An 11,518-nucleotide genomic window follows, 5' to 3' on the forward strand; every position below is an offset into this window, starting at 1 on the left:
CCGAAACTGCAGTTCCGATCTGGGTAGCACTTGGGAGGTGAAGGTAGAGGGGGACCAGAAGTTCAGCCTCAGTTCCACAGAGAATTCTCAAACGGCAACAACAAAACCTCAAATAAACAAAAAGAGCAGAGGAGGGGGTAAATCACAACCCTCCTGTCTCAGATTGAAGAGTGTCACCAGGCCCAGCTGTGCAGAGAACTCACAGCTGCTCTACAGCGTCCGGAAGCAGCTGGCGGACGCTGCAGAAGCTAATTCTGCCGCGGAGGTAGCTGGCACCACCGGATTACCGGCGCTTCCGTCGGCCTACAAGTCCCAGAACGCATCGCGGGGCGCGGAGGCGGGGTGGCGGGGCGGAGAGGAGGTCGAGTTTTGTGATTGGCGAGGAGCGCCAGGCCAATCGGAGGCGCTGTTGTTTGCCAGTCCAGGAGCCGGTCCGCAGAGGGAAGGTGGCAAGATGGTGTTGGAGAGCACTATGGTTTGGTGAGGAGCTTTGGACCTGGCCGGGGGCCGTGTCCGGGTCGCGGGTGCGCACGGCGCCGAGGCCCGAAGGCCTGGGGTGGGGGACCGGGTCGCCAGGCGATGTGGCCTTGGGGCCCACAGGAGACAGGCCGGCGACTCCCTGAGTCATCCCGGCCCAGGAGCGCAGGCCCCGGAACCCTGGTTTCCCACAGCAGCCTTTAGTTTGGTTCTCGGACCCTGCCCTCCATGCCGCCCTAAAGGAATGAGGAGCAGAGGCCAACCGCCCCATCCATCCGTCTCCGACTTCATTGCCTTTCCCTGTACTTTTTCTCTCGTGAATGAAATACCAGCATTCAGGGAAGATGGTCCTTCATTTCATCACGAGTCGAAAGGCCTTTGGGTGATTTGCTCAGGTCACACAACTTTTAGTGGTTGTGATACGCAGGCGTTAAAGGCTACCGTACAATGTTCTTCTCGCGTTCATTAACGCGATCAGTTTCATACTTGGCATGAGTACCTATTATGAGTTGGATTAGAAGCTGAGGAAAAGAAAAATATTAAATTTTTAAAAAGTCAAGATGAGGACATATATTCAGGGCTACAAGAGGGTTTGTTTTTGTAGATACTGGGAATTGAGTCCTGAGCCTTGGGAATGCTCAGGAATGAGCTACAGCCACACCCCTTCTTTACTGCATTTATTGCGTGTCATCATTATGATTTTTTAGATGGAGTTTTGACACTGTAGCCCAGGCTAACTTTGAAGCTTTATTCGAGAAGATGTGTAGGCTGGCCTTGAACTTGCAATCCTCTGTTTCCACCTCCCAAGTATGTAGGATTATAAGCCTGAGTCATCAGGCCCATGTTTCTCTTTGGAGATAGGCTAGCACTGCCAGCTAAAATACAAGGTGAGCCAGACTTGATGGCTCAGGCTTGTATTTCCAGCACTTTGGAGGTGAGGCAGGGGAATTCCATGAGTCAGGATGCCTAGGAAGACTGCCTCAAAACAGCACAACCAGAATGCCCAGCTAAATTTGAATTTCAGGCAAGTAGTGCATAGTTTTTAGTATAAAAAGTGATTTTAATACAACCCAGATATTGCTTTTAAAAGTTATTTGTTTGGTTTGGAGAATGCCTCGATGGTAAGAGCCCTTGCTGTTCTTGCAGAGGACTGGGGTTCAGTTCCTAGCACTCATATTGTACTGTTCTCAGCTCCTTGTCAGAAGATCCAGTGCCTTTGACCTCTGTAGGTGTGTGTGTGAGATCTTAATCACTTGTTAAATGTCTGAAGTTAAAATTTTATCTCAAATCCTATATTTTGTCTTCTAAGTTTGTGCACTTCTAGAAGAGACCCTGTTAAGGGAGGAACCCAGCATCTGTTTTCTGGCCCCAACCTTTCGCACACTGGGAGAATTGTATTGACTTCTGTGTGGTACTTATGGCATTTGGGACTCCTCGGAACTTAAGCTGTGAAGAGAGCTACTTAAATAAAAAGCTCCGTGTTGGGGATGTAGAGCAGGGTGACTAACAGATGGCTGATTGAAGGTGGAAGGGATCACCGTAGGAAGACGTTAGGACCGAAGAGCTCATATTCAGTTCTGTAACTCCGGGGCTGATGGAGGCCGACTGTTGTACAGATTGGCATTGATTTGAAAATACTGATCTGGCCAGGTGTTGTACACACCTGTCATCGTGGCACAGAAGAAGGATCATGAGTTTGAGGCCAGCTTGGAACATAATGAGATCCTGTTTTCACCCCCTCCCTCCAAAAGAAAGTTTAGAGTGCTGTGTTAAAGGACCACAGGCATCATCAGCTGTCGGTGCCATTGCCCAGACACAGATGGTGAGAGCCCTCGTTTTCCCTAAGGTCCTGCAGTCTTCTGTAGGGAGCTATTTTAAAATGCGTGTGTTGTGATGTTTGTTTTGTCAGGCTTTCTTTCTTTCTCTCTCTCTCTTTCTTTCTTTCTTTCTTTCTTTCTTTCTTTCTTTCTTTCTTTCTTTCTTTCCATCCGTCCTTCCTTCCCTACTTCCTTGTTCTTTGTTTTTGTTTTTTGAAACAGTTTCTCTGTAACAGCCATGGCTGTCCTGGAATTCACAGAGATCCGCCCGCCTCTGACTCCTGAGTGCTGGGATTAAAGGCGTGCACCACCAACACCTGCTATACTCTTTCCTTGTTAGTTTTTTATGGATGGTATTGCGCTTGGGCAGTGTGGAACTCAATGGAGCTCTGTTTGTGTTGTTAGGTCATCTCAAGTCAGATGTGCGGGCACATACCTGTAACCAGCACTTAGGAGGTAGAGTTGGGAGATAAGTTCACAGTCATCTTCAGCATGGAAAACTCATCCTGTTTCTAAGGGAGACCAAGGGTGAGGGAGAGGGGTGGGGAGGGGACAGGGATGGATCTCAGCGTGTTGCCCAGGCTGACTCCCAATCCTGTATTCAAGAAGTCCTTTCCTCTACTTCCTAAGTAGCTGAGCCTGCAGGTGTGCTCTGTTGCCTGGCCTGTATTTGAGAGGTGGGTTGATTGATTTTGCGGTACTGGGAACCAAAGCCAGGGTCTTGTTCATGCTAGGCAAGCACCTTACCACAGAACTGCACATTAAAATTATGATCGGGAAAGTTCAGGTGATACTGGAAGCCCAATTTTGTCACGATTTTGGGGGTGAAGGAGAGAATTGCATGCTGCTGAGGGAACGCAGTTCTAAGAAATACAAATAATATTACCCCATGCATATCAAGCTGGAGATAGGGAAAGTTGGGCAGTCGTGTGGTGTTTTGTTTGGCTTGAGACAGGATCTTGCTGTGTAGCCCCACCTGGAGTTCCCTGTAGTTGTCCTGCCTCTGGAATACTGGGACTGACATTAACAGTGGCTTTTTAAGGGGTACACGCATGGGTGGTGGGGTGTTTTCCTCCCGTAGCCCTTCCGCAGTGCAGCGGCTTTGCTCTCTGTCACTTTTCTCCCTCCCTTTCGTGGTCTGCCCATCCCCCCTCCTTAGCTGCTCATTGGTCTTGCCCACAGCCCTTGCACTGAGCTGTTCCATCCAAACTGTGGCGAAAGCCTCTGTTGTTCTTATTTTTGGACTTGCTACTTTATTTGACCTGTTGAAGCTGTGGAACCCTGGGAGGAGAGACCCAGTTCCCAAAAGTTGTCCTGTGACTTGCGTATGCACGTTGTGGCAAGCATTTGCCCACATACTTGTCCTCCAAATAATAAATGAAATGAAAGAGTGAAGTAACTGGACCTTCGAGAAAGAAGCAACTTTCTCAGAGAAAAAATTACCCAGGGGCTAGAGTGATATTCAGTGCTCAGAGAGCACAGGCTGCTCTTACATGGGATACAGCTTCAATTCCCAGCACTATGTTGTTTCAAACCGTCTAACTCCAGTTCCGGCTCATCCAGTACCCACTCCTGGCTTCACAGGGCCTGAGGACACACACAGAGACAGACAACCATACACACAAATGCAGTTGTCAGAAAGTTAAGTGGCAGAATGAGAAGAGCCTGTGTCTCAGCACCACCTGATATCCAATAAATCGCCCCCTACCATTTGCGGTTCTAGTTATTATCAGGTAAAGCTTTATAAGGTGGAAAAAGTTATCACTGAGCCAGTTTTGCTTTCGAGGAAAGTACCTTGTGCTCTTCCCTGAACACAGGTGTCAGTGGCTGGAAGAACTCCCTGAGACTTCAAGGGTCATCAAAAGTTGGTCCCTGACCAGGGATGTGTGGCTCAATGATAGATTGTGTGACTGATACCCCCACCCCCAAACCAAAAGGCAGGGAAGCCAGAGTCTATATTTCATATTATCTAGATCCTGGGCTTTTTGTTTTGTTTTGTTTTCAGGACTGGCCTCAAATTTATAATGTAGTTGAGGTTTGCCATGAACTCTTGATCCTCCTAGCTCCATCTTCGGAGTTCTAGGGTTACAGCTGTGTGCTGCCGTGCCTGGCTTCTGTGCTCTATTAAGATAGAAAGGGTTCCAGGTGACCCTGCGTTCTAAGCCCGAAAGCCACTGCTGTATCACAGCGTGTCTGGCAGGAGGGGTTGAAGGGTCCCTATCTGTAGAATATGTTTTGGGGGATCCTCCATTGTTGTGTCCCCCTCTCTCTGTCTTGACAGCGTGGACAACAGTGAGTACATGCGGAATGGAGACTTCCTTCCCACCCGGCTGCAGGCCCAACAGGATGCCGTCAACATCGTGTGTCACTCAAAGACTCGAAGCAATCCTGAGAATAACGTGGGCCTCATCACCCTGGCCAAGTACGTGGGACCCAGGAGTGGGGCTCTGAAGGTGGGTGGTGTTGCCATGTTGGGTCTGTAGGTGGCTGACCTTATGTTGGTAGTATAGGCAGTTTTTACCCTTCCCTGTGTTTTCCCATCCCCCCGTAGTCAGCACAGCCTGTTGGGTAGGGAGGATTTACTGACCCCCCCCCCCACACACACACACAGAGATTTTTCCCTCTGCCCTGGCTGTCTTCAGACTTGCTGTGTGCCTCAGGCTGCCTTGGACTTGGGTGGACCTCCTCTTGTCTCCCAGGCCTGCACCACCATGCTCAGCTTTTAACTTTTTCTTGTCATTTTGATGCTAAGGGTGACCCCAGCCTCCTGTGTGCTAGGCAAGGGCTTTGCCACTTAGCTCTAGTCCCAACCTTTGGGATTTTCTTTTTTTTAATTTATTTGTATTTCATGTATATGAATGTTTGTCCTGCATCTATGTATATGCACCATGGGCATGCATGGTGCCCAAAGGGGTCAGAAAAGGGGTTCAGATTCTCTGGAACTGGAGTGTGGGTGCTGGGAAATGAAGCTGGAGCCTCTATAAGAGCAGTAAGTGCTCTTAACCAATGAGCTGTCTTGTCAGCTCTTTTTTTTTTTTTTTTTGAGACAGGGTCTCATATAGCCTTGGCTGGTATCAGACTCAGATCTGCTGCTTCTGCCTCCCCAGTGCAGATTAAAGGCTTGTACCATTTTATCCTTCAGGAGACTCTATCTTAGAAATGATAGAAGTTGTTTTTAAGGTCTCTAAAGAAAATATGAATAGCCAGGCGGTGGTGGTGCACAACTTTAATCTCAGTACTCAGGATGCAGAGGATGGCAGATGTCTTGAGTTTGAGTCCAGCCTGGTCTGCAGAGCAAGTTCCAGGACAGCCAGGACTACACAGAGAAATCCTGTCTTGAGAAATTCCCCAAAAGAAAAGATGAATGGGAGTGGTCGGGAGGCACTGTGTGTCTGAGCTCACCGAAATGCTTTGCTCTCACCTAGTGACTGTGAAGTGCTGACCACACTCACGCCCGACACTGGCCGCATCCTCTCCAAGCTCCATACTGTCCAGCCCAAGGGCAAGATCACCTTCTGCACCGGCATTCGTGTGGCCCACGTGAGTCCTGCCGCTTCCCTGCTGTGAGGATCAGTGCTCACTTTTCTTGAGAACTGTAATCTAGAGCTGGATAGAGCAAGACGAGAGATGGCCTAGAGCAGCGGTTCTCAGCCCCTCGCACTGCGACCCTTTAATACAGGTCTTCATGTTGTGAGGACACCAACCAGACAATTATTTGTGTTGCTGCTTCATAGCTGTAATTTTGCTACTGTTTCGAACTGTACTGTAAATACCTGTGTTTTCCAGTGGTCTTTAGTGACCCCTGTGAAAAGGTCACTCGACCTTCAACCCCTGTGGTGACCCACGGGTTGAGAAGTGCTGACCTAGAGCATGCTTACTCAGTATAGACAGGGTGGGGCAGGAGGACCGTGAGGGATGTGAGGGAGGCCTGATCTGCGTGATGGTCGACGTGACCGTGATGGAAGGAAGAGGAGGGGCAGGGGACACAGGGAGGAGCTGATGCTTCCTGTGGTTGATGGGAACTTCTTCTGCTTTCCAAGCTGGCCCTGAAGCACCGGCAGGGCAAGAATCACAAGATGCGCATCATCGCCTTCGTGGGGAGCCCCGTGGAGGACCAGGAGAAGGATGTGAGTCCGTGGCCTCAGGCAGAGCCTGCATTTGGGAATGTCCCCACTTACTTAGAATCTGGGGGAAAGGTGGATATCTGATTTCAGTGTTGTGTCAACCTTTGGTCAGCTGCTGAATTTCTGTGTGTTTTCTGAGGCAAGTTCGGTGCTTAATATATAGAATCAGTTTCTTGGTTTTTCTTACTTCTTAGCTGGTAAAACTAGCCAAACGCCTCAAGAAAGAAAAAGTGAACGTTGACATCATCAATTTTGGGGAAGAGGTAAGTCAGGATTGTAGAGCATGGGATCTGATCCATTGGTTATGAACAGGACCATCCTTTTCTGGAGTAGAGGCCCTGGGACTCTGGAGACTGCTGGGAGCAGTGAGTGAAGGAGGGGTCTGTCTTGTGCTCTCTGCCCCGCAGGAGGTGAACACAGAGAAGCTGACAGCCTTTGTGAACACGCTGAATGGCAAGGACGGAACCGGATCACACCTGGTGACAGTACCCCCTGGGCCCAGCTTGGCTGATGCCCTCATCAGTTCTCCTATTCTAGCTGGTGAAGGCGGTGCCATGCTGGGGCTCGGTGCCAGTGACTTCGAGTTTGGAGTAGACCCCAGTGCTGATCCTGAGTTGGCTCTAGTAAGCAGATGCTGACCTGGTCTGTTCTCTCTGTAGATGCCCAGCTGGGGGCTGGGTCATCCTGGGCACTCCCATGCCATCCTTTCCTTCTCTTAGCTCTGTCTGCAGGGCTCTGGCTTGTTCCTTTTCCTGGTGACACCCAGGCCCCGTCCTGCTGCTTCCATTTCTCCTTCTCATCTCTCAACAGTTCTCTTCCTGCGATTACGATAAACCAGAGGCTGCCCTCCTGTGTTCTCCAGCTCAGCAGTGCCCAGTAGTCCATCTTGTCTTCTCTTTCCCAGGCTCTTCGTGTTTCTATGGAAGAGCAGCGGCAGCGGCAGGAGGAAGAGGCACGGCGGGCTGCTGCAGCCTCTGCCGCCGAGGCTGGAATTGCAACGTCTGGGACTGAAGGTGAAAGAGGTGGATTCTGAAGTCCCGGGCCTGAGGGTGTAGCCATTTTAAGCTAGGCTTGGGTAGTGGCACAGCCAGCCCTGTGGGATGTTCACTAGGTCTTCCTTGCCCTTCTGTTCTTTCCCAGACTCGGACGATGCCCTCCTGAAGATGACCATCAGCCAGCAGGAGTTTGGCCGTGCTGGGCTTCCTGACCTAAGCAGCATGACTGAGGAGGAGCAGATTGCCTACGCCATGCAGATGTCGCTGCAGGGAGCAGGTGAGTAGGGCTTGTGTTCAAGGGCCTGGGCAGGGCTGAGGTTGGGCTGAGGAGAAGGCACTGAGCAGAGACTGCTGTTCTCCTTTCCTCAGAGTTCGGCCAAACAGAGTCAGCTGACATCGATGCCAGCTCAGCCATGGACACCTCTGAGCCTGTGAAGGTGAGAGCCGGCAGTGACCCTCGGATCCAGTCATGTTTGAGATCCCCTTGTATTTAGATCCCCAGCCTTTTAGGGCTGAGGCTTCCCTCCCTAGCATTTCACAGACGAGTTCTCTGAGGAACAGAAGGAAACACATAGATGTGTGTTTTCTTCTGTGTAAACGTTGCCAGGGGAACAGTGAGTTGGAGAAGCATTCCATTGTCCTGGAATTTTCTAGTGGGATTGATCTGGATTGAAGTCTATGGAGCCCTCCCGAGAGGGTCTGCGGGACAGGAGTGTTGGGTGTTTCCCAGCAAGAAAGCTGCTTGTGGGGGTGGCTTTACCCACTGTGCTCAGCGGAGTTCTCTGGCTTCTTTGTTGTCCGTTAGTGCCCATGCCATTATGGACACGGGTCTTGCTTACCTCGAGCCTTTCCTTCCCTTGGTGGCACACCCGGCCCCCGCAGCCCCTTCCCTGTGCGCTCATGTGCCTTTTTCAGGAGGAGGACGACTACGATGTGATGCAAGACCCAGAGTTCCTTCAGAGTGTCCTGGAGAACCTTCCCGGCGTGGATCCCAACAACGAAGCCATTCGGAATGCAATGGGCTCTCTAGCCTCCCAGGCCACCAAGGATGGCAAGAAGGACAAGAAAGAGGAAGACAAGAAGTGAGCCTGGAGGGAGGGCTGGCTGAGTCTGTCCAGGGGACTGTGAAGACGGGGTTGCCTATAGACGTAGATATGCTGTCTGCAGACTTTACAACCTGAATAAAGCTTGGCAAGTTTTTCCCTTTGCTTCAAATAGTGCACGCAAGGAGTTGGCTGGAAGGAGTGCCCGCCACCTCTGCGCTGCAGACAGCTCCTTCTTGTCCCAGTCCTGACGGTTCCTCAGGCTCTTTTCCTTTGTCGAGAATAACACCCTGGTGGCAGTCTAGGGACGAACAGTCCATGTCTGATAGGTCAAAGAACTATTAGTTATGTGTTTTTATTTTTGAGACAAGGTCTCACTATGTATTCATTAAGTATACTGAATTGACCTCAGACTCACAGAGCTCCATCAGTCTCTGCCTCCCATTTTGCTGGGATTAAAGATATGAACAACCATGTTTGGCTCAAAAGAGATTTATGAGGGGTCTGGAAAGATGGCTCAGCAGGTAAAGGCAGTTACCATGAAAACCTAAGGAGAATTTGTATATGGGCCAGGTGGTCGTGGCACATACCTTTAATCCTGGCTAATCCTGGCAGGTGGATCTCTGAGTTTGAGGTGAGTTTGGTCTACAGAGCAAGTTCTAGTACAACCAGGGCTACACAGAGAAACCCTGTCTTGAAAGTGCCCCCCCCCCAAAGGCTTTGTATATGAGCATTTGCCTGCATGTATGTGTATGTCCCATGCCTGCCTGGTACCTATGGAGACCAGAGATGGTATCAGATCCCCAGAAACTGCAGTTTAAGATGATTGTGAGCTACCATGTTGGTGTTGAGACTCAAGCCCAGGTCCTCTGGAGGAGCAGCTAGGTGACTGCTGAGTCCTCTCTAGTCCCTAATGACAAGAATTTGGTCCCCAGCGTCCACAGAGGCCAGAGCTGTCCTCTCATCTCCATCCAAATGCCATGGTACATATGTGCTCCCCAACAGTAACAAATACAATGTCACATAAAAACTATAGACCAGGTATTACAGGACGGTGAGAAGGAGGATCTAGACTCCAGTCCTCTCGGAGCATGCTCTCTGAAAAAGCCAGTAAGGAAGAAATGGGTTTGTACAGTGTGTGCAGGCAGGTGGAGACACAGCTGAAGACCTGAGCAGTGGCCCAGGACACCAGGAACCAGGAGTCCTTTAAGCCTGGCTTTCTATGAAGGCACAAAAGCTGGTGTGTCTTCACAGAGTGCCAGTTCCGAGGTAGCTTTTCTGTTAAGTTACAGAATAGAATACAGAATTCACCTTTCTCTTGAATTTTTTTTTTGTGTGTTTCTCTTGAATTTTTGAGACTAGTGATCATTCTCCTGCCTCAGCCTCTCTAGTATGCTGTCACATGTGGTTTCTCTTTGTTTATTGAAAGTATTGATTATTATCCTATAAGTAGGAAATACTGGCCGGGTAGTGGTGGTGCACGCCTTTAATCTCAACACTTTGGAGGCAGTTTGAGACCAGCCTAATCTATAGAACAAGTTCTAGGACAGGCTCCAAAGCTACACAGAGAAACCCTGTCTCGAAAAAAACAAACCAAAGCAAAACAAATAAAAGGAAATACTAAACCTATGTTTGTCATAAAATTAAGACAAACACTTGAAAACACTCGGGAGCTGGAATGCTTGCTTGACGCCTTATGGTGTGTACAGGCAGGCTGCTTTCTACTGTTCTTTCCCTCTTTATGTGTCTTCAGTCAAGCCCAAGCTGAACTGTACCTCATTAAATACACCAAATTGACTTCGATCTTTTAGAGATCCATCAACCTCCCAAGAGCTGTAGACTGTGCCCCCATGTTCAGTGATTATGTGTGCCTTCCCAACCCAGGAAACCACTTAGCCTGCTTTGGCGCTTTCTTGTGTGTGTGTGTGTGTGTGTGTGTGTGTGTGTGTGTGTGTGTGTGGTGAGGGTGTCCATACAGAAACACGAATGTGAAGGTTGGGACAGTTTGTAGGGGTCTGTTCCCTTTTCTACCTTGTGAATTCTAGGGATTGAATTTAGGTTGTTAGGGTAGCAAGTGCTTTTGCCTACTGAGCTATCTTGTCAGTCCTTTCTTGTACTTGTTTTTATTTAAATCGTTTGTTTTTATGTGCACGGGTGTTTTGCTGTAATGTTTCTACACCACTTGTGTGCTTGGTGCCTGTGGAGGCCAGCAGAGGGCACCAGGCCCCCTGGGACTGGAGTTACAGACATTTGTGGGCTACTGGGAACTACATTTGTGGGTACTGGGAATTAAACCCAGGTCCTCGCAAGAACAGTCAGTGCTCTTAACCACTGAGCTATCTTTCCAACCCAAAGATTTTTTTTAAATATTTATTTATTTATTTATTATGTATACAATGTTCTGTCTGTGTGTATGCCTGCAGGCCAGAAGAGGGCACCAGACCTCATTACAGATGGTTGTGAGCCACCATGTGGTTGCTGGGAATTGAACTCAGGACCTTTGGAAGAGCAGGCAATGCTCTTAACCACTGAGCCATCTCTCCAGCCCCCCAAAGATTTTTTTTTTTCTTTAGTTGTAAGAGTATTTTGTCTGCATGTAAGTCTGTACCATTTGCCTGTTTGATGCTCAAGGAGGCCAGAGAAGGCATCAGAGTCCCTGGAACTGGCATTACATATGGTCCATGTGGGTGCTGGGAATCAAACCCAGGTCCTCTGCAAAGGCAGTAAGTGCTCTTAAACTGTCAGACATCTTCCAGCTCCTATCGGCCCCTTTTTAAAGCCAGTTTTCTCATACATGTATATAAGTAGGATACTTACTATTAAACTATTAGAATCTCGTATATCAGAATGTGTTTAATTGCTTTGTGTGTGTGTGTGTGTGTGTGTGCATGTTCGGGTTCACACAGTCAAGTGTGTGTGTGTGTGTGGTGTTTTTTTTTTTTTTTTTTTTTTTTTTCCCCCCGAGACAGGGTTTCTCTGTGGTTTTGGAGCCTGTCCTGGAACTAGCTCTTGTAGATCAGGCTGGTCTCGAACTCACAGAGATCCGCCTGCCTCTGCCTCCC

General features: G+C 49.1%; 1 protein-coding gene across 3 annotated transcripts; it reads left to right on the forward strand.

Annotated features, from left to right (window-relative positions):
• The first annotated feature begins 368 nt into the window (after positions 1-368).
• Psmd4 (proteasome 26S subunit ubiquitin receptor, non-ATPase 4) lies at positions 369-8,613 on the forward strand. Of its 3 annotated transcripts, none has more exons than XM_050124622.1 (10): positions 369-480; positions 4,576-4,716; positions 5,720-5,834; positions 6,335-6,421; positions 6,613-6,681; positions 6,826-7,041; positions 7,323-7,440; positions 7,559-7,690; positions 7,783-7,850; positions 8,329-8,613. In XM_050124622.1, exons 1-10 carry the CDS (start codon positions 455-457, stop codon positions 8,497-8,499), a joined length of 1,143 nt encoding a protein of 380 aa, XP_049980579.1. In that variant the 5' UTR covers positions 369-454; the 3' UTR covers positions 8,500-8,613. The 3 variants fall into 3 exon arrangements, with proteins under 3 accessions (XP_049980579.1, XP_049980580.1, XP_049980581.1); XM_050124623.1 differs by having other exon boundaries at positions 7,323-7,431; XM_050124624.1 differs by having other exon boundaries at positions 438-524.
• The last annotated feature ends 2,905 nt before the right edge of the window (positions 8,614-11,518 follow it).

This window comes from Alexandromys fortis, unplaced genomic scaffold (assembly GCF_014885135.2).
Source record: "Alexandromys fortis isolate MF-2015 unplaced genomic scaffold, M_Fortis_MF-2015_v1.1 scaffold_218, whole genome shotgun sequence".
NCBI lineage: Eukaryota > Metazoa > Chordata > Mammalia > Rodentia > Cricetidae > Alexandromys > Alexandromys fortis.